This window comes from Micropterus salmoides, unplaced genomic scaffold, assembly GCF_014851395.1.
Source record: "Micropterus salmoides isolate LMB-PRFRI ecotype aquatic unplaced genomic scaffold, ASM1485139v1 Ms_hic_scaffold_4, whole genome shotgun sequence".
Classification (NCBI taxonomy): Eukaryota; Metazoa; Chordata; class Actinopteri; order Centrarchiformes; family Centrarchidae; genus Micropterus; species Micropterus salmoides.
Genome location: NW_024043372.1, coordinates 23,560,609 through 23,580,427, shown reverse-complemented (window position 1 = coordinate 23,580,427; position 19,819 = coordinate 23,560,609). Strand labels below are relative to the sequence as shown.

The window sequence follows — 19,819 nt, the reverse complement described above, 5'->3', positions numbered from 1 at the left end:
TATTAACAGACATATATGACAGGCCAATACAAACACATTGGTGATCAAGTTCAAGAAGTTGACTGAGTTGCACTGCAGTGTGCAAACTGTGAAAATGAAACTTTACTTTTAAAAAAAAAGGATGCACATAAAAAGACCTGCTAACAGGAAGCATGACATTCAGAAGACAAGACTGCAGAGAATGCCACAGGCTACACATAAACATAAAATACTGGCAGAAGACATCAACTATAAGGTGAGAAACCGAACCCTGCACATTTTTCTTAACGTGTCTTTAAGACAACGAAATTATGCCATTGTTTGGGTTTTGAACTGTGAGCCAAAACAAGCAATTTAAAGAGGTCACCCTGGCCTCTAGGTACTTGTCATGGACATTTTTCACAATTTTCAACAATTAGACATTAGACTTAGACTAAACGATTAATCAATGAATAAATGAAAAGATTCAGACATGATTTAATTTGTGATCAGCAGTACCTGCTAATAAAAGCATATATATTTTATTAAGTTTAGAGAAAGATAGACATGGCTGCAGTCTTTCACTTTAGTTAATTAATATCTTCACTGTACAGCTAAATCAGGTGATGATAAAGAAGAAGCTCATGTTGCTCCAAAACATTTTTTCTTCATTAAAGGAGAACTCCGGGAAATTTTTAAGTTAATCTTGATCGTTATACCTTTGTGAGTACTGTCTACAGAAAAAAAAACTAACCGGATTGGTGCTTGCAAGACGGAGCTGCTGCAGCTAATGCCCAGAGCTCCCACTCAGCTAAAACGGCAGTTATGTGGGCATATACATAAAGAGTGTCTTTGTGCCTCTTAACAGACACAAAATGCAATTAAAATGTCTGTCCAACATGAACAGGGCCCTTACATGACAACAAGATGTGTTTAGCAACTTACCCATTGTTTAAATTCACCTAAATAGTGTTTTAGACGGCTAGTTGTAGTCTCGCGCTGAAGTCCTGAGGGAACTCAGTTGTTGCCGGAGAAAGGTAAAGGTAAGGTAAAGGTATTACTGCACATCTCTCCTCACGCTTTGTGTGCCTAAATGGAAGGATAAATAAAGTTTACATTACCTCCACAGTGGTTGCACCCCTGTTCGTCCACGGAATGGCATTTTTCTTCAACCAGCCCTGCTGTGTTGTGTCTGTGTAGTCATCCTTGTCAAAGTGTTCGCTGCAAATGCGGTAATCTTTAGCGTGTAGTACTTGTATGGGAGTTTGCACATCAAGTTGAAGTACAACTAGCCACAACTGCAGAATCTCGAGGTCATGGAAAGGAAGACGATGAAAATTTAAGTTCTTGTATTTTCGCATTCTGTTGCCACAATTCGTAACGGCACAAACGCCAACCATTTCTTCTTCACTTGTGAGCAACTCCTATCTTCACTCTTCACACTACGTCCCTCCCACCTGCACACTGCTATTTACCTTTTTCCGGCAACAACTAAGTTCCCACAGGACTTCAGCGCGAGACTACAACTAGCCGTCTAAAACACTATTTAGGTGAATTTAAACAATGGCTAAGTTGCTAAACGCATCTTGTTGTCATATAAGGGCCCTGTTCATGTTGGACAGACAGCTCCGTCTTGCAAGAACCAATCCGGTTAGTTTTTTTTTCTATAGACAGTACTCACAAAGGTATAACGATCAAGATTAACTTAAAAATTGCCCAAGAGTTCTCCTTTAAGATGTTTGTTCAGTGACAAAGATGAGGTGTATAATTCAGGGAACTCAAATACTAGTAAAATAACCTCCTGCATTGTTTCTTTCAGTGTTGTGCCTGTGTTTGCTTCTTTCTTTGAAACTGCACTGCTGGCAAACTCGGCAGCATGGCTGGAAAACATTAAAACATTTGAGATGGTGGCGGGCAACCTCTCGCTGTCTGAAATCTGTTAAGCTACGTTCTGGTTCCTTTTAGTCGACAGAATGCTGATGAACCACACAAACCAAACAGAGGATGACCTCTTCTCCTGCTACAGTCCTTCAGTTGTGGTCTACCGGTACTTCGCTGTGCTGTGGGGATGTGCTGTGACCGTCACTGGTACGGTGGGAAACCTGATGACCATTATAGCCTTCGCCTTAGACCCACGTCTGAGGACTCGCTTCAATGTGCTCATCGTCAACCTGGCGGTAGCTGATCTGCTGTACTGCACCATACTGCAGCCCATCTCGGTTGACTCCTATCTACACCTCAGATGGCGCAGTGGTCAGCTCTGGTGCAGCATCTTCGGCCTGCTCCTCTTCCTCTCCAACTCTGTCTCCATTATCACCCTCTGCCTGGTGGCAGTGGGCAGATATCTCCTGGTTGCAAAAAGGGCTGTGTTTGAGCGTGTCTTCTCAGACCGTGGTCTCATTTTACTCCTGATCTCAGCGTGGGCACTAGGCCTGGCCAGCTTTGGCCCGATATGGCCTGCTTATGTGTTCGTGCCACAGGTGTGCACATGCAGCATCCACCGGATCAGGGGTCGCCCCTACACCACCATCCTCCTCTTTTTCTACTTTTTTATCGGTCTGGGCTGCGTTGGTGTATTCTACCTCCTCATTTACAGGCGTGTCCAGATCGCCTCACAGGCGCTGCTCCGCTACAGGTTCAGCCGACGATCATCCAGGAAGAAACCACCTTCTTCTTCAGCACAAGGGACTGATGACAGTGGTGTAGAAAGTGGCACAGCCAACACACACAGCTGTGAGATGAGCAGCCAGGTGGACCCAGCACAACATACAGATGAGATAATTTGTGAAAAATTCCCCCAGTCTACCCCGGTTACTGCCAAGGCCTTAAATACATCAGCAAACAAGTCTCCTCCTGAAATCGTCCCTACACCACCTTCCCCCACATCTGCTCCCACCACTGCAGCATCCTCGTCCCACACCCCAGCCTCAGGAGATGATAAGGAAATAAAGCATGTGACACGCATGTGCTTCACAGTTTTTCTGTGTTTTGTGTTCTGCTTTGTCCCGTTCATATTGCTCAACATAGTCGACAAAAATAATCGTGCCCCACAGGTACTGCACATGTTCTGTGCAAACCTCACCTGGCTCAACAGCTGTATCAACCCCGTGCTGTATGCTGTCATGAACCGACAGTTTCAACAGGCCTACCACGTTCTTTTCACCAGGGCTGCCACGCTATTCACCAGCCTCTGGACCTAGTAAATTGGTGTTTCTATTCATATAATGACAGTGATATTCTGATGAAATAATGTAGCGCAACTTGCATTCAGCCACTATTAAGTCTTGAGTTGTTTGTCTTGGTGATTCATTTAAAAAGTAGAAATGAGGAAGGATGGAGAAAAAGCAGAAGAAAGTGTGTGAGTGTGTGTGAGTGTGTGTGTGTGTGTGTGTGTGGGGGGGGGGGGGGGGGGGGGGGGGGGGGAGTCATAAACCACATATAAAAATGGCATCAAGATTAATTTGAGGAATTAAAAACATTTTAAACTGTGAGTATGAGCTTAGTTTATGTAAGTGTCTTGTGGATATGCGGAAGTACAACATATGAAGTACCAAAGTATGTGTTACTGGACAAAGTTCATGGTTGGTTGTATGGTCAAATACTGTAAATGGAGGTAGCTGACTCACAGCAAATACAAAAAAAAAAACAGTTTTACACTAGTGAGGTTAACACATATTAATGTTATGATATTCACTCTGATGTAATGTGTTACATGACTAATGATAATAAATATCAAGGCAATATTCAAACATGTCATGTGCACAAAAGCAATTTCACACAACATGAACCATTATGCATTTGCAGCTTGAGAAACTACAGCAGGGACATTACTGCAACCCAGTGGTGAGAACGGCAGGTTAACTTCATGGTATGAGTGGGTGTATCACTTAATTACTTGCCCATCATCACATGGACTTTGCAGATTGTTTGAAAGTAACTAATAAATAAGTTTCTATCAAGCATGGACTTTGTCAATCCTCCGAACTGCAACGCATGACTCTGTATCTGACTCTAAACTATACGCCTCTTTTTTGATGTTTTTAATATGTTGTTAATTTCTGCTTCAGTAAACATGAAAATCATCACTGGCAACAAACACGTGTCTATTAGGTTAGACACAGTAGCTGCATTTTAGCAACACTTTAGCCCTGTTTTTGTGATCTACAAGGGAATACGTCACTGGCAATTTCATTACTTGCTCTGCCTTTGCTCACATGCAGCTCCACTGTGTGTCTAGATTTTCACACTTGGGCCTGTATGTAATGGTCAATATTTACTCAGATAAAACAGAAACAGGATATATATGTTCAACAACAAAAAAAAAAAGTCAAAATGACATTGTGTCTTGCCGCATTTGGCCTCTTGTGCCCATCACTGATTAATCAAAACTGTTAGAGTGAAGACGTAATTGCCACTTGAGCACTTTGCAGCTATCAATGATTATCCACACTTTCTTTTCTCATCTGCACCACATTGCACAGTTGAACAGAAAGATTTCAGTGTCTTAATTGATTAGTTTCAACAGCACAGCCGGATAACGTATTGAATGATTGTATGACCATAGCAGCAGCAGGTATCTGCATTATGTGCATCTTTTTACTATACGAACCACATCCGGCACACTGTCCCATACTACAAGCAGGCAAATAACCCAAGATGGTTGATCCTCTGAACTAAACTGAGAATATCCTGATTTATCTTATAGTTTGTGATGAGGTTAATTATGAAGCTTCCTTATTGTTACACAAAAGCAAAATTACATACAAAATTATTAAACTGGATTTGTGTAACCAATGTTGATTGGTGAATGTATGTATATATTGATATTTTTTATTTATTTCATGATATTTCTATATACATATTTGTTTTCTACTGAAAACAACATATCACAAAATGTTTTAGTTGTACACATACTCCAATATTGGATAATGTTTAACACAGTAATGATCAAAATATTTCATCCACTGAGGTCACGTTCTGTTCTGTTTACACATGCAGTATGTCGACATTACAAACAGACCAAAATTATTTCAGTAATTGAATACATTTCCACATTGGGTTATTCCATTTGTAATATTTTTAAAAATGTTCTGAAGGAAATGCGCAAGATCTCTCTTCCTGAATTTAGACACGAACTGGAAAAGCCCTACTTCATACCATTTCTTCATGCAGAGGATATTAACGCAAGACAGAGGACACAAATGTAATACCAACAGGAAGCCGACCAGATCACTACAGAGAAAGACACAGCTACAAGTCAACAGTTGACTGGCAGAAATCTTCAGGTTTAAGGTGAGAAATTCACAAATATTTGTTTTAAAATAGGGGGCTTTTATTTGCCTTACCAATACATTTTTAAATAAAAATGAATAAAAATCCCTTGGAGGTTTTTTCAGCATATATTTTCTATCTATGTTAAATTCTAACTTTATTGTACACTATGTTTCACTAATTCAGACTCATAATCTATGTGCAGTATTCTCCTCAGTTACATGAATTTTTTATAACGGAGATGAAAAGACTTAATATGAATGTCAAATGATTTCAGGATTTTTGAGTTATTGTTACAGACTGTACATAAAACCTGTTTTCTGTTGTATTCATTCCTTATTTATAATGACTAATATTGAGGAATTATTTATGCTTGCCCGACAATGTACAGTATCTCACAAAAGTGAGTACACCCCTCACATTTCTGTAAACATTTGATTATATCTTTTCATGTGACAACACTGAAGAAATGACACTTTGCTACAATGTAAAGTAGTGAGTGTACAGCTTGTATGAGCTTATACATTTTCACTTAGGGGTGTACTCACTTTTGTTGCTTTTTGTTGTTTAGACATTAATGGCTGTGTGATGTGTTATTTTAGGGGACAGCAAATTTACACTGTTATACAAAATTGAACCCAGGTCTCTCAAACCAAAGGCATGTGCCTTATCCACTGCACCATCACCACATGAAAAGGCACATGAAAAGATATAATCAAATGTTTACTGAAATGTGAGGGGTGTACTCACTTTTGTGAGATACTATATGTCAGGTTACTAGAGCCACAGCAGTTGTACACATTATCTGTAAATGAAAATCCTAAAATTGGGAGAAAAAAATACTTACTTATAAAAATACAGTGAAACAATGAATACAACTGAGGACCACAAACAAAGGTTTCTGTCAGACAGAAGACATTGTTCAAAAGGAAGTGGTGAACTATCTAGAGCACCTGTCAATTTCCTTTTCACCTGTGGCACTGTTGACACTGCAAAAGTTTCTGTTTGAATTTGACTTTACGTGAGCACATGACAAAGAAGTAAACCTATGTTCTGGTTCCTTTTAGTCGACAGAATGCTGATGAACCACACAAACCAAACAGAGGATGACCTCTTCTCCTGCTACAGTCCTTCAGTTGTGGTCTACCGGTACTTCGCTGTGCTGTGGGGATGTGCTGTGACCGTCACTGGTACGGTGGGAAACCTGATGACCATTATAGCCTTCGCCTTAGACCCACGTCTGAGGACTCGCTTCAATGTGCTCATCGTCAACCTGGCGGTAGCTGATCTGCTGTACTGCACCATACTGCAGCCCATCTCGGTTGACTCCTATCTACACCTCAGATGGCGCAGTGGTCAGCTCTGGTGCAGCATCTTCGGCCTGCTCCTCTTCCTCTCCAACTCTGTCTCCATTATCACCCTCTGCCTGGTGGCAGTGGGCAGATATCTCCTGGTTGCAAAAAGGGCTGTGTTTGAGCGTGTCTTCTCAGACCGTGGTCTCATTTTACTCCTGATCTCAGCGTGGGCACTAGGCCTGGCCAGCTTTGGCCCGATATGGCCTGCTTATGTGTTCGTGCCACAGGTGTGCACATGCAGCTTCCATCGGACCAGGGGTCGCCCCTACACCACCATCCTCCTCTTTTTCTACTTTTTTATCGGTCTGGGCTGCGTTGGTGTATTCTACCTCCTCATTTACAGGCGTGTCCAGATCGCCTCACAGGCGCTTCTCCGCTACAGGTTCAGCCGACGATCATCCAGGACGAAACCACCTTCTTCTTCAGCACAAGGGACTGATGACAGTGGTGTAGAGAGTGGCACGGCCAACACACACAGCTGTGAGATGAGCAGCCAGGTGGACCTAGAACAAAAGAAGGATGAGATCACCTGTGACAAGAGCTCTGCCAAGGCCTCAAATACATCAGCAGCCAACAAGCCTCCCCCTGAAATCATCCCTACTCCACCTGTAACCAGAACTGCTCCCACCACTGCAGCATCCTCTTCCAAATCAGCGACTTCAGGAGATGATGGTGAATTTAGACGTGTGACACGCATGTGCTTCACAGTTTTTCTGTGTTTTGTGTTCTGCTTTGTCCCGTTCATATTGCTCAACATAGCAGACAAAAATAACCGCGCCCCACAGGTACTGCACATGTTCTGCGCAAACCTCACCTGGCTCAACAGCTGTATCAACCCCGTGCTCTATGCTGTCATGAACCGACAGTTTCGACAGGCCTACCACGTGCTGCTCACCAGGGCCGCTGCACCATTCATCAGCCTCTGGACCCGGTGGCGGGCTCTCTGAGATCCTAATTTCCTGAAACTCATATTTAAAAATGTTTCTCCTGATATAAACCCAGTATGATATTATTCTCAAGAAATACAAGATAGACACAGTGCACCGTATGTCAGCCACTATTAACTTTTACGTAGATTTCCTGTGTGATTAAATAGGCGAAAGAGGGGAAGAAGCTAGACAGGATCTTAGAGCTCATATGGTAACAGAAGCACAGATTGAATTTGACAAAAAAACATTTATGTTTTATCACCAACATTTCAAGCTGCTCTATTTCTTTCACAACCTCCATGTCTTACTCTTTTGTTACCTGCTTTTACAGTATGTATTACATATGTTATGTGTTATGTTATGTATGTAATAAAGTCTATTTTGTAATACATAATCCACAGTTGCATTCAGAACGACCTCTTTTAGGTCTTTTAGTCTGTTACATGATATGAGAAACCACTAATGTTACAAAATCAGCACAGAATGTTCCTATCTAACACAACATGCAGTATTTCAGTAATTCAGGAACTTATGAGTCTAACCCGTGTCTCAACTCTGTACTGCCTCTTACATGCTGACAGTGCATGACAATTAAAAGGGTTCACGTGAGCTGGCCTTTCATATGTGGGTGGAGTGTGCATGTTTGAGTTGTGTCAAGGCATTCATTTATTGAGGGTAAATTATAGTTATACTCATGTATACTCACACTCTACCATCTGTTAGTATGAGATTTATCTTAAAAAGGACTAACACAAGGAACCCTTAAGGCCAAAATACTTAATTATTAGTTGTGCACTAGTTCAGTCAGTTATAACTTTTACCTTTCGGTGTGCAACCACCAAGATTACAGCTGCTACATGCAAAAAAGACAACACACTATGCCACCAGCTATAACATTCATGCAGCCAATGTAACATTATCTCGCAAAGAGCATGGATTAGTTCAACATCAAGTTTATAAAAATATTATTGTGACCTTGCACCGGGAGTTTACCCAGAAAACATCTCCAGTTTACCTGAGTTTCCAGCATTTTGTGTGATGCTTTCTCCACTGTGCCGTCTCTGTTTGGGCTTGCTCATTAGTTCGAGCGCACGCATGAGCACGCGCATGAACTTGGTTGTGGGTAGTGGTTGCAATCATAAACCTCACCACTAGTGGCCACTGAAAACTGCACATGGCCTCTTTAACGCTGCTCTGATTGAAATGTAGCCACTATGGGTAAAAACCTAAAAACATTTAATGTACCGGTATAACTACAGGTAATTTACCACCACACCAACGTTAAGCTAACATTTACGTAGCTTAACTGACACATTAGCAAAAAATACCTTCAACCTGACACAACCAAAATGGCACAGAGCAACATTTGGAGTTGTGTTTCTGACAACCAGGTAGTATGCAGAGCTCTTGTTCTCCACTAACGTAATTCTGGTGAAAAATGTCTGATTCTTTAATGTTAGTTTGCTAGCTACTTGTCGCTGCCTGGGCGGGAAGCTAGCATTGTTTGCCAAAAACTGCTGCATACAGCACCCCTAACCATAATGTGCAATACAGTAGCAGCAGTAAATTATTGCAGAACATGAAATCTCTGTAGTATACAGTTGTAATAATTGTATGCAGTTTAAACATACAATTTTCAAAAGTTTGGCATTACAGTTTGCAGTAAATCTGCGTCATAAATTGGCTAGTGTGATCATAGACTCATGACATTACATTTATTCATTTAGCTGACGCTTTTATCCAAAGCGACTTACAATTGCTATACATGTCAGAGGTAGCACGCCCCTGGAGCAACTAGGGGTTAAGTGCCTTGCTCAGGGACACATCGGTAGATGGGTCACAATGGGGAATTTAACCCGGGTCTCTCACACCAAAGGCATGCATCTTATCCACTGCACCATCAACAACAACAACCTCTCATATTTGTTCATTCACAACATTCAGTTATCAACAGAGCAAACATACAATCATGATCTCCATTTCCCTTTTATTGGTGAGAACGTTTCATTTTGATTTAAAAGAGCAGGTTAATATAAAAGCATATAACTTAAAGGGACATAAACATGTTTCAGTAGTTTAAACAAGCTTTAAGTGGCAACATCAAAACAAACATTGAAACAATAAATTATGTGCAGTCTACGCAATGTACTCTAATGAAAAAGAAACTTCAAGTGTAGATGAAATAAAAATGCCTTTTACCCCCTTTAGATCGCATCCCCAGCAATAATGTGCACCTATTTAACAACATAGCCTAAAAATGAAATCAATTTCTATGTACTCTTCCAAATCCAACCATGTTTTCTTCTGTAAAACCAAATAGCACATGTGTGTATGTAAGCCAACCAATTTTCAACCAGTAACATTATCACATCTATTCATCAATCAATCTTTTCAAACTTTTAGCGGCCCAGAGTTAACATTAGCTAGTTAGCAACAGCATGGTACCTCGGACTGTTTCTGGGCCTCACTGATTACTGTACACAAACAACAACTTCATTCAATGATTTGGGTGAAAATAGATCATTTTATGGAGAAAATAACCCCTCAGGGGTCCTTGAGGAGGTTCCAAGGGGTCTCCAGCAAAATCTGTTTCAGTCTCAGTGAATTATTTTCAACAACAGCACAACACAATAAAAGTGCACACAAGCTCTCAAATTCTGACTGAAAAAGCTGTTTAAAATATTGACTGTCAGGATTATCAGAGGGGTGTCAGGTATTGCAAATTAAAACAGTATTCAAAGCAAACTACCATGTTAATACTGCTTTTGCTATGCATGCTACAAATTTGTGACATGGATATTGTAATGCAAGTATCTAAAAGTAGGAATGCACCGATCTGACTTTTTCAGTCCCGATACCAATACATGAGCTTTAGGTATCAGACACCAGTCTAAAATTAATAATCTGTATTCCTCACTGTGAGGAAGAGACTAAGAATAATTATTTTATGTGTACGGCAACATCATGAATGACTTAAACATTGCTTCCTAACTTTCTGAAACAAAATGCTGTATTAGCTCTCCTAGCAAAACATTTGGGTCTACCAGTGCACAGCAGATGCATCGCATAGTATGCACATAATTTAATTGAATAGATGGGCCCCCTTGTCATACCGATATCCAATCCAGCTATTTGAGTCAGTATCAAGCTGATATCCAATATCAGTATCAGATCGGTTCATCCCTGGCTAAAAGTAAAGCTCTCGCTGAATGATACAGTGCATTGGTTAAATTTACACAACTGGGGCTTATTGGAAAATACTTCCGCAGGATTGTGGGGGCAGGCAGTTAAACCCTTGAAGACTGAAATCAGGCAGCACCGACTCATCTTGCAAGACGTCAGAGTCAAGAAAGAGGTTGGGGTTGTTGAGATACATCAGTAAATCTTCGTCCACGGCTCCAACAGGGGCAGACAGCATGGGATCAGGGTCATATGTTTCCAAAGGCGAATTTAAAGGATGAGGATTCCCGTTTGGTTCTGAAAGCAGAGAAAGCGACAAGAGAAAGTTACTGTTTCTGCAGTCGTGGCGGTGTTTATTTCTGGTATTGCTTTCGATGAGGAAAAGAAAGTGACAAAAAATGTAATGTGGTATGCCACATTTCAAACACTTTATGTTCAGGGTGTGTATTTTTCAGTTTGCTTAACTTGTTAAATAGCTTAATTAAAAACACTTACTGAAATATAAGTTTAAGTACAGCACTCATACCGTTCTTTCTTTTTCGTCATTAAAGGAATGGTGTAACATTTTGGAAAATACATGTACACGTATTCACTTTCTGTCTGAAAGTTCATAATAACATTGATTCCACTCTCATGTCTGTCCATTATATATAAGGCTACAGCGAGCAGTCGGTTAGCTTAGCTTAAAGACAGGGAAACAAATAACCTTGCTCTGTAATTAACATGTAAACAACTATTTCTTGATTCTTAGCAGTTGGTAGATGACCAGAGGAGACCCCAAGACAATTACTCCCAGCAATAATAGCAATGAAATTATTAATATAGCCGCGTAACCGTTGATCATTACTGTTGGACTATGGCTATATGACGTTTTACAGTGTCCTTTAATTGATTTTAGTACATGCACCAAGCAAAAGTATTCAAGCATCAGAAGGTAGAATCAAAACGCTATAAAAGTAAATAAATAAAAACAGGTTTGCTCAAACAGGGTTCTTGCACCATTTTAAAAGTGGAATTTAATACTTTTTAAGACCTCAACAAATATAAATTTAAGACCTCAAATCTTGAAACAATTTCTTTGATAGAAAAGAGACGAGCGTTTGATCTCAATGTACGACGCAATGCCATATTTGGCATTTTTATTTTCACCACAGGTGAATGACTTTGCATATTACAAATCGAGGAACATAGAGGCTGTTTACAACTGGCATTAAAATGTATTTTGGGTGATCTGATTGTGATCAGGTAGCACTTGACCACATGAAAGTACATGTGTAAATGCACCCGAGACCCATTGAGGACAGATGTGATCCAATCAGCAAAACGACCTCTGGAGGTGGTCTGGGACACCATGACCACATGGATGCAAATGCATTGTTGACAGAACGACCGGATCTTCCTCCAACCACTTTAACTTGTGTCTCCCAATCTTGCAGCCACAACTGTCGATAATATGACACCAGACGTCAAGGTCTGCAGCTAACGTTAACGTAACATCAATTCAATTACTAAAAAAAAAAAAAAAAAAAAAAAAACAACCAAACATACAAATACACGCTAATTAGGCGTTTTAGTCGACTGTGGGTGACAGTTTTCTCACCAGCCTTAAACGCACCATCGGCAAATTTAATACCTACAGCAAATTTGCGGTAAATTTAAGACCTTCATTTCCCCGACTTCAATTTAAGACCTTTTAAAAAAATTTAAGGAGCCGCGGGAACCCTGTCAAAGCAATAACCTCCACACCTGTAAGATTTTATGTTCAGTAGAGCAGACTACAGAGCATGTGCATGCAGTAGAAGCAGCCAACAGCCCTACAGGATGCGAGTAAGAATCTGAATAATTTCATAGCTGTCGCCTGACATCTACCTAGACAGCATCTTCCCCATTAAATTCCTACACCACAAGGCCAGAAGAGGGCAACACGGATCAGATTTGGGCTGGCTTTTCAGCTGGATGGGACAGCAAGGAGAGCCATGACTCACCAGCTGCCTCTCCACACAGGCCATTCATTGGCTCCATGCCTTCACCCTGTGCCATGTCAGAGGACATGGGTGACCTAGCCTCCAGTGTGTTCCTACATGACCAATGACAAACAGTCATTACAACCAGTTGCTCATGACATAAGAAAAAGGGCGTGGGTACACTACTTCTTAGATGAAGCAAGTTCATTTTGTTGTTCCTGTTTAAAAAACACATTTAGAATATAAAACACAGTTCTGTGTTAATTCAAACAAGCAAGATACTTTGGACCAGCCTGGAGAAAAATTAATAATATACTTACTCCTTTGAAACAAACACCAGCTTCGTTTTGATGTATTTTATGTAAGGATTGTCATCTGAAAGACAATGAATTTAGATGTGATTTAATGAGTCATATTCATCTCCAACCCTATCAACGTAGTGTAATTTTACCCATGACCACTGCAAGTTTGTTTTGTTGTACAGATTTCTTTTCCAAAAATGTGGTAAGCAGAAAGTATCATTTTATACCCTTACTTCCAGTCTTCTCAGAGTAGTATTTTCCGAAAGCCTCATCTTTAGGAGTGTTGGGATAAAGGTAAAGTAGAGGGTTTTCTGGGATATTTTCTGCTTCTAAGATCTGGAAATTCCTGATGATTTCATGGAAGGGGATCTGGGAAAGGTCAACTTTGGTGAAAGGTTGGACTGTCTTCACGTCAGGCTCACCTAAAATAGACAGTGAGTTTACAGATAGTAGCTTGTTTGTATTTGTGTCTGTAATGCAACAATTTGAAAGTATTTTACTGAATCATTATGGAATAAAAAAATCTCACCAGTCATGGTGGTTTCCACCCAAGAGAAGGTGATTCCTCCAATGACACTTTCACTGAATCGCAACAAGAATGTGCCTCTCTGTTTTTTCTTCAGGAGGGCCTTCTCTTTGCCTTTGCTCACAAAACCCATGATGTGGCTACAGGGCAGATAAAAAGTCTTACATAAAGCAAGAGACTTCGCCCGTTTCCCAGGAATTAAAGGCGTGGGCTAAATGTGTTAAACCCAAATTAGACTATGTTGAGAAAAACATACCCATCCCTCCACAGGTCTTCAAGGTATGTTTTCACCATCACCAAAATGCCATCAAACCACACATAGAAAGTGTCAGGTGTATTTTCCTGTAACAAAATGGGTAGAAAAGGTGATAAGTACAGGGTATATTCATAAATTATAAACAAACAAGACTAAGAATCTACAGTCATGGCAGCTCTGTGAGGTTGAAATGCTCATTGTAAAGAAAACCAAAATAGTAAGATGGATAAAAGATGAGGTTCATTTTGTTTTTGATCCTAAACAGTGAATTATATTTGCAAAAATGGTAGGGGTTGAAAGAGAAGTGGCTGTCGGCTTGGCTGACAAGGTCACAATGATTAAAATGCGAATGTTTAGCACAATACCTTAGTTTACCATGTTAGGTAGCTGACATGCATATTATGCCAGGAGATCACCAAAGTTGAGATATTTTGAGTTGAGTGATCAGGGTTAAAGATAATCCTTCAACCCACACAGGATTCAGTATTCTTACCTTGCAAAATTTTGACCAAGCTACTTTGCTGGTGTCATAGTTCTGCCTCGTTCCTGGTGGGACAGAAAATAAATGATGCATTATGCAACTCTTTATATACTCATCTATAATAAAACACACATGAAGGATGCTGAATTAAAGTGTGCAATTCTTATCATGATCTGACAAATCACTGTGAACACTCTTTTTTGAGCCAATCCCAGCTGACATCACACTCACACCCTACCAATTTAGGGTCACCAATCAACCTAGCCTGCATGTCTTTGGATGGTGCACCCGGAGAGAACCCACACAGACACGGGGAGAACATGCAAACTTCACACAGAAAGGCCGGGAAACCCACAACCTTCTTGCTGTGATGCGACAGTGGTAACTACTGCACCACCGTGCCGCCCAATGTAAAGCCAATCACTCTTAAAATGCTAAATGCATTTTAGTAACTTGCATCAAAATCAGACTAAGGTTTTTTTCTCGATATGATGTTTGACTCATAGATAATTTAATTCAGCCCAATTCATAGACAAAACAAGCACAAAAATAAGCAAAGACAAGCAACTGAAGCAGAACTTTACCAAAGAGTCTGTGTGCAATCATATCCAGCTGAGCATCATTCAGGCCACGTTTAGTGGCAGAGAGAAACTGCCAGCTCAACATCTCTCCAAACTGTGGCCAAGGGGCTGCAGGAGAGTTGGCAAAGAACATGACGTCCTGGAGAAACAGATGCACATTAACAAATATATAAAAAATTCATTTCTAATTCCTTCAAATAGCACAACTAAACTGCAAAATGCTACATAACGCGCATTACGTATTAGGATCTCTCACCTTGGTGTCCTGACTGAGCATGTTGAACCAGAGGACAGACGCCCAGGCGCTCTGCTGCTGGCTGGAGTTGGAGATGATGACCACCGGGAGGGAAGAAGCCTAGGTTGGGTGCCAGGGAAAAAACAACTTTTTATTTGGCATATTTCCATAATCAAAACAATAAGCAAAGCAATATAAGGCGTAATATTTATACAGAACACATGTAGGTTAATGATATTTTTTAAAGCCAGCCACATAGCAAGAAAAGAAGCAGAAGATGCTCTACCAGCAATTCAACCGACAGGCCCTTCAACTCAAATACAGTGTGGAAGTAGATGATGTGCAGCTCCTCTGTAACACTGAGAGAAATCTGTCAACACCAAAACACACACACACACACACACACACACACACATCAGTATTTGGTTGTCACACATCTTCTTTAATTAAGAATTACTGTTAAACTGTAAAGACAGCACAACTTTGGGCTTCCAAAGTAAACTCACATCACTGACTCCTTTGCCACCACCTCCACACTTCTGCTCCTTCAGAGTCTACAGACAAATAGTACACAAAAAAAGTCAAACAAAAATATTACCACCTGAGATTAAAGACTGATTATTGTTGTTTTAAGTTTTCATCTTTTAATCGCTTCAGTTTAGCTGCCAGGGACTTCTTTATATGTGTACTTGACAACATCAACAAAGAGTATATGACATGATTTTACTTTTGAATAACTGTCAGAATTGTATAAAAGGCTTTATATTTAATTGTTGTTTAGAGATTCCTTTGTCATGTAAGAACTTCTCTTTTTTTTCAAATAATTATCACTCACCAGATGTCTGAAGTCTGCCACCATGCCTCCACTCTGGCTCTCTGCCATGTTCAAGGCCTTGGTTTTGGTCCCCAGAACATTAAAACGCCGATATCTACAAACATACGGGATTTAGTAAGAAAAAATTCACTTCAAATGTGAAAGCTCAAAACAGTTCTTCTGGAAATACCACTTGAAATGGAAGCTGAAACATATTTTAGAAAACTCACCCTTTGATCTGAGGAGCATCCCTAATTTCAAGGGCGAGAAAAACAGAGCAGTGACCACAAGGGCAACAAAACAGGACCCGTGATTGTTTGAAGTTAAGAATGAGAAAACTCACTTGTCCATGGACACATTCACTTTCATGGAGTGGTTCAGCTCAGGAAACTTAACGAGAAGTCTGAAAATATAAAGTCAGGTGTAAGATTTCAGAACTTTGGAAAAATAATGATACTAAATAGGAAAATGTGGAAAACAGGAAAATACTGTTCTCCTAACTATCCTCATTTCAGTTCAGCACTGCTGTACTGTTTATGTGGGAAACTACAATCCACTACATCCTGGTAGCTTCTTCTCTGTCTTCCGACATGCCCACCTATCATACTAATTGCTTTATATATAGTTAAAAACTGCTACTGATTAGCATATCACAATGAACGCGCTGTTCAGAGTGTACCTTGAAAATGTGCTACATACATGTATTAAAAGTGTTTTTAAATAAATACATAGCATTGTAGTGATTGCCTTGAGTGGCACACTTACCTGGTCTTGACAGAGAACTGGACGTTTGTGCGAAGCACCAGGGGTCCTTTCCCCTGAGGCATGGATGGCTGAGTCTCAACTACAAATGAACTTCAAGAAACAGTAAAACAGTAATGTCAGGAAACCTCTCAGGAAAATCATAAGAGAGCAAGAAAGTTAAGAAAGTGTGTCCTAAAAGAGAGACCTCTTCAGTAAGGCTTTCAGAAGAGTGTCTGCTCTATTCTGCAGTACGGGTTTTTGGGCCTTCACCGGGTCGTTGTCATAGGACACTTTTCCGACGAGCTCCTCCAGCTTGCCAAGAAACTCCCGCACCTGGAACAGACACACTGCCACACTGGTGAACCTAGAAAACAAGAGGAAAGGAGCAAAACTGATGAGAAACGCAAATAGCAGATGGTGAAGTCAGAAATTTCAGCTATAAGACATGTTTTATGAAATTGAAATAATGGCATCACAGTTTTCTCCAGCCTAGCAATTCATTTACAGAGGGATCATTGATCAAACTATTACAGTAAACACCAAAGATTAAAACTGATGTGGAGCAGGTGAAGATGAACATACCACTTCTCAAGCTGATCCACACAAACGTTGTCTGGAGCACCAATGCAGGCTTTCTGCTGCCTCCTCTGCCACTCCACCAGCTCCTTCTTGACCAATGTGTCGATCACGTCCTCAGTCCTCTTCAGGAGCTTATTTAGGTCGGCCAGTGTGCTCTAAGAAGGTGATTGTGTAAGACAAACAAATAAATAAATATACAGTATATATTAAAATAAATAGACTAAAGACATGTTATTTAAGAACATGAAAAACTCCATACCTTTCTAAATTCATTCAGTCTGTTGACAAGTAGCTGAAGAACTCTCATTTGATCTTTTCTCACAGTCTCATCAACCACAGCTGCATAACAGTTTCCATGGTGGCATAACAGTTTCCATGTAATAGAGACCAAAGAGAAAGAGAACATGTAGCTGTGATTCATGTCACTGTTTTACTCATCCTATGAGAACATTATCAGAGCATGCAAATATAACCAGAACTTTTAAATCTGCTTACCTTCCATCTTGTGAGTTTGGTATTTAAAATCAAACTCGTCTTGCTGCTCCTCCAGACACAACACTGTGTGTTCCATGCACTGTATACCAAAAATACAGAGAAGAAGAATGAATGAACTGTATTGTATATCATCTACATAGCACAATACAATGGCATAAAGCAACATAATCTGCACCTGCACTTCATTCCGGAGGCCAGCGATTTTACGTTCAAGGTCCTGCTGGCTACTTATCTCCATAGCTTCCTGCTCTACATGCAGAAGCTGGACCTGAAACAAAGCAAGGGAGTAGGGAGAGGAGGTATAGAGATAAAGAATCTATTACATGTGATACAGTGTAATACTGATGCAGAGAGTGAATATGGGTGAGTAAAGGTGGCAATTAAAATAGAATCACAGCTTGGTGGAAAATGTTTGCCTTTTAGCCCACACAGTCCTGGAGTTAATATTCAGTACATGTGACTGCAAATACATTTCTCAGAACAACTGAAAACAGACAAAATTGTATAATGGAAATTCACACTAGAAACCTCAAACATGTCCTTGTTTTGGTTTTATACATTCAAAAGTTATGAATTAAGTTACAGCACTGCAGAGATAAAGCTCACCAAAATCAGCCAGAAAACATGGCAATGTATGAAGTGGCCATATGATAAAATAACAAGTTGCCATACACCAACTGCCCTTTTCTATAGCAATATGTGTGTATTTGTTTTCATCTGCATGCTGTTTTCATTAAAATGTTTTATGAGCAGCAGGGTGTGTCCCATCTATTATCGTGACATTTCCAGAGGTAATTAAAATGTTGCCCAAACCTGCTCAGCAAGTTCAGCACTCTGCAGGATTTCCTTCTCTTTTTCCAAAAACCACAGGATTGTGCTTGCCAAGGCACACGGGTCATCCAGGTACCTCTGTCAGGGAAGAGAGGTCAGATTAATATCAGAGTCAAAGTTAATTAAGTTAATTATCTTTAGGCTCTCCAAAGACTGAATTCCTACCTAGGCTTAATTTACAAGCAGAACATACTTATAGGAAGGTAGAGGAAACACTGCTAAACAATGTAAAGGGAGCAGATCAGAACTATTATGGCCCACATATTGAGAGTGGATATTTCCAATATAAAATAAAGATGTCACCCACTGCTTTTGTTTTCCACAAATCTAATCCACACCAACCTGAAAATTTTGTTTATAACGTCTGATGTTGTGCTGCATTAAAAATGACTCCTCCTGGACAAAGCGGCTGTGTTGGATATCCAGATTCTCCAACATGACCTGGAAAAGCACCATGGCCAAGTCATGGTCCCGTGCTGCTCGTTGCCTGAAGGAACAAAAACAAACCATACAAGCAGAGTATTTTACAGGGTAACTAAATGAAATCCTTGAAGGACTAAAGTGAGTTACCCAGTTTGAAGTAATTAATGAATATATGGGGCAAAGGAGAAAGTGCTGCCTTACCACTCCTGCTTCTCTATCCAGGTTGACAAGTAGTGGCGAACATCCATAGGCAAAGCATCCCTGTCGTAGAGCTCATGTAGCTGCTGTCTGTACGCAGCAGACAGCTGCCTCAGCCTGTCCCACTGGGCCATCCTAAGGTTGATCAGGGAAACGCCAACGAGCTTACAAACAGTAAACCACAGTTAATGCGTGTGTGTACAGTATGACTAACGTTACATGCCCTAACCTAACCTATTGCACTAAAAGGTAGCGCCATTAAATGTATGTGTGCGGGTTCATAAAAGTCTGTAATCAGTAGCCGAGGGAGCAAAGTGCAAACACTTAATGTTAGTTAGGTGATGACCTGGGACTACTAATGACTGCATATTCTTATGTTTTCACAAGCAAGGAAGTTAAGACCGAGTGTGACATATTTGTGTGTTAGTTAGCTCACACACACATTTAGTTACTCACCTTGTTTTATGTTGTCAGTCTGAGTCCACTTTGTCTTCAGTAAGTTAGCTAACTGGTCATTTAAGACAGGAACATAGCTAGCTCTTGTTTCCCTCGTTGCTAGCTAACTTAGCTGTAACTTAAGCTGCGGTTTGGTCGGTAAAACAAAACAGCTTCTAACAGAGTTCAGGCGTGTGAATGTTATTTCCTTTGTCGTTTCTGCTCCATTCGTTGTTTAATTGGTTGTCTATTTATCCCTCCC

General features: G+C 40.4%; 3 protein-coding genes across 7 annotated transcripts; 2 read left to right on the top strand and 1 right to left on the bottom strand.

Moving 5' to 3' along the window:
* Nucleotides 1-140: 140 nt before the first annotated feature.
* On the top strand, nucleotides 141-3,361 carry LOC119886154 (G-protein coupled receptor 84-like). Its single transcript, XM_038696703.1, has 2 exons — nucleotides 141-235; nucleotides 1,778-3,361. The coding sequence occupies exon 2, from the start codon at nucleotides 1,932-1,934 to the stop codon at nucleotides 3,156-3,158; it is 1,227 nt and encodes a 408-aa protein (XP_038552631.1). The 5' UTR covers nucleotides 141-235; nucleotides 1,778-1,931; the 3' UTR covers nucleotides 3,159-3,361.
* A 1,734-nt stretch (nucleotides 3,362-5,095) lies between these two features.
* On the top strand, nucleotides 5,096-7,909 carry LOC119886153 (G-protein coupled receptor 84-like). The gene is made up of 2 exons (XM_038696702.1): nucleotides 5,096-5,250; nucleotides 6,297-7,909. The coding sequence occupies exon 2, from the start codon at nucleotides 6,305-6,307 to the stop codon at nucleotides 7,529-7,531; it is 1,227 nt and encodes a 408-aa protein (XP_038552630.1). The 5' UTR covers nucleotides 5,096-5,250; nucleotides 6,297-6,304; the 3' UTR covers nucleotides 7,532-7,909.
* A 1,571-nt stretch (nucleotides 7,910-9,480) lies between these two features.
* stat2 (signal transducer and activator of transcription 2) lies at nucleotides 9,481-19,818 on the bottom strand. 5 transcript variants are annotated; one of them, XM_038696682.1, is made up of 24 exons: nucleotides 19,579-19,818; nucleotides 19,126-19,286; nucleotides 18,844-18,988; nucleotides 18,484-18,579; nucleotides 17,846-17,938; nucleotides 17,671-17,749; nucleotides 17,435-17,514; nucleotides 17,179-17,330; nucleotides 16,802-16,960; nucleotides 16,618-16,707; nucleotides 16,196-16,255; nucleotides 16,083-16,103; nucleotides 15,874-15,967; nucleotides 15,545-15,592; nucleotides 15,325-15,408; nucleotides 15,060-15,158; nucleotides 14,807-14,942; nucleotides 14,235-14,287; nucleotides 13,742-13,827; nucleotides 13,489-13,625; nucleotides 13,187-13,381; nucleotides 12,978-13,032; nucleotides 12,679-12,770; nucleotides 9,481-10,990 (listed from the first exon to the last, which is right to left on the bottom strand). In XM_038696682.1, the coding sequence occupies exons 2-24, from the start codon at nucleotides 19,254-19,256 to the stop codon at nucleotides 10,761-10,763; spliced, it is 2,415 nt and encodes an 804-aa protein (XP_038552610.1). In that variant the 5' UTR covers nucleotides 19,257-19,286; nucleotides 19,579-19,818; the 3' UTR covers nucleotides 9,481-10,760. The 5 variants fall into 5 exon arrangements, with proteins under 5 accessions (XP_038552610.1, XP_038552611.1, XP_038552612.1 ...); XM_038696683.1 differs by having other exon boundaries at nucleotides 19,126-19,257; XM_038696684.1 differs by lacking the exon at nucleotides 19,579-19,818 and having other exon boundaries at nucleotides 10,761-10,990; nucleotides 13,193-13,381; nucleotides 19,126-19,256.
* Nucleotide 19,819: the final 1 nt, after the last annotated feature.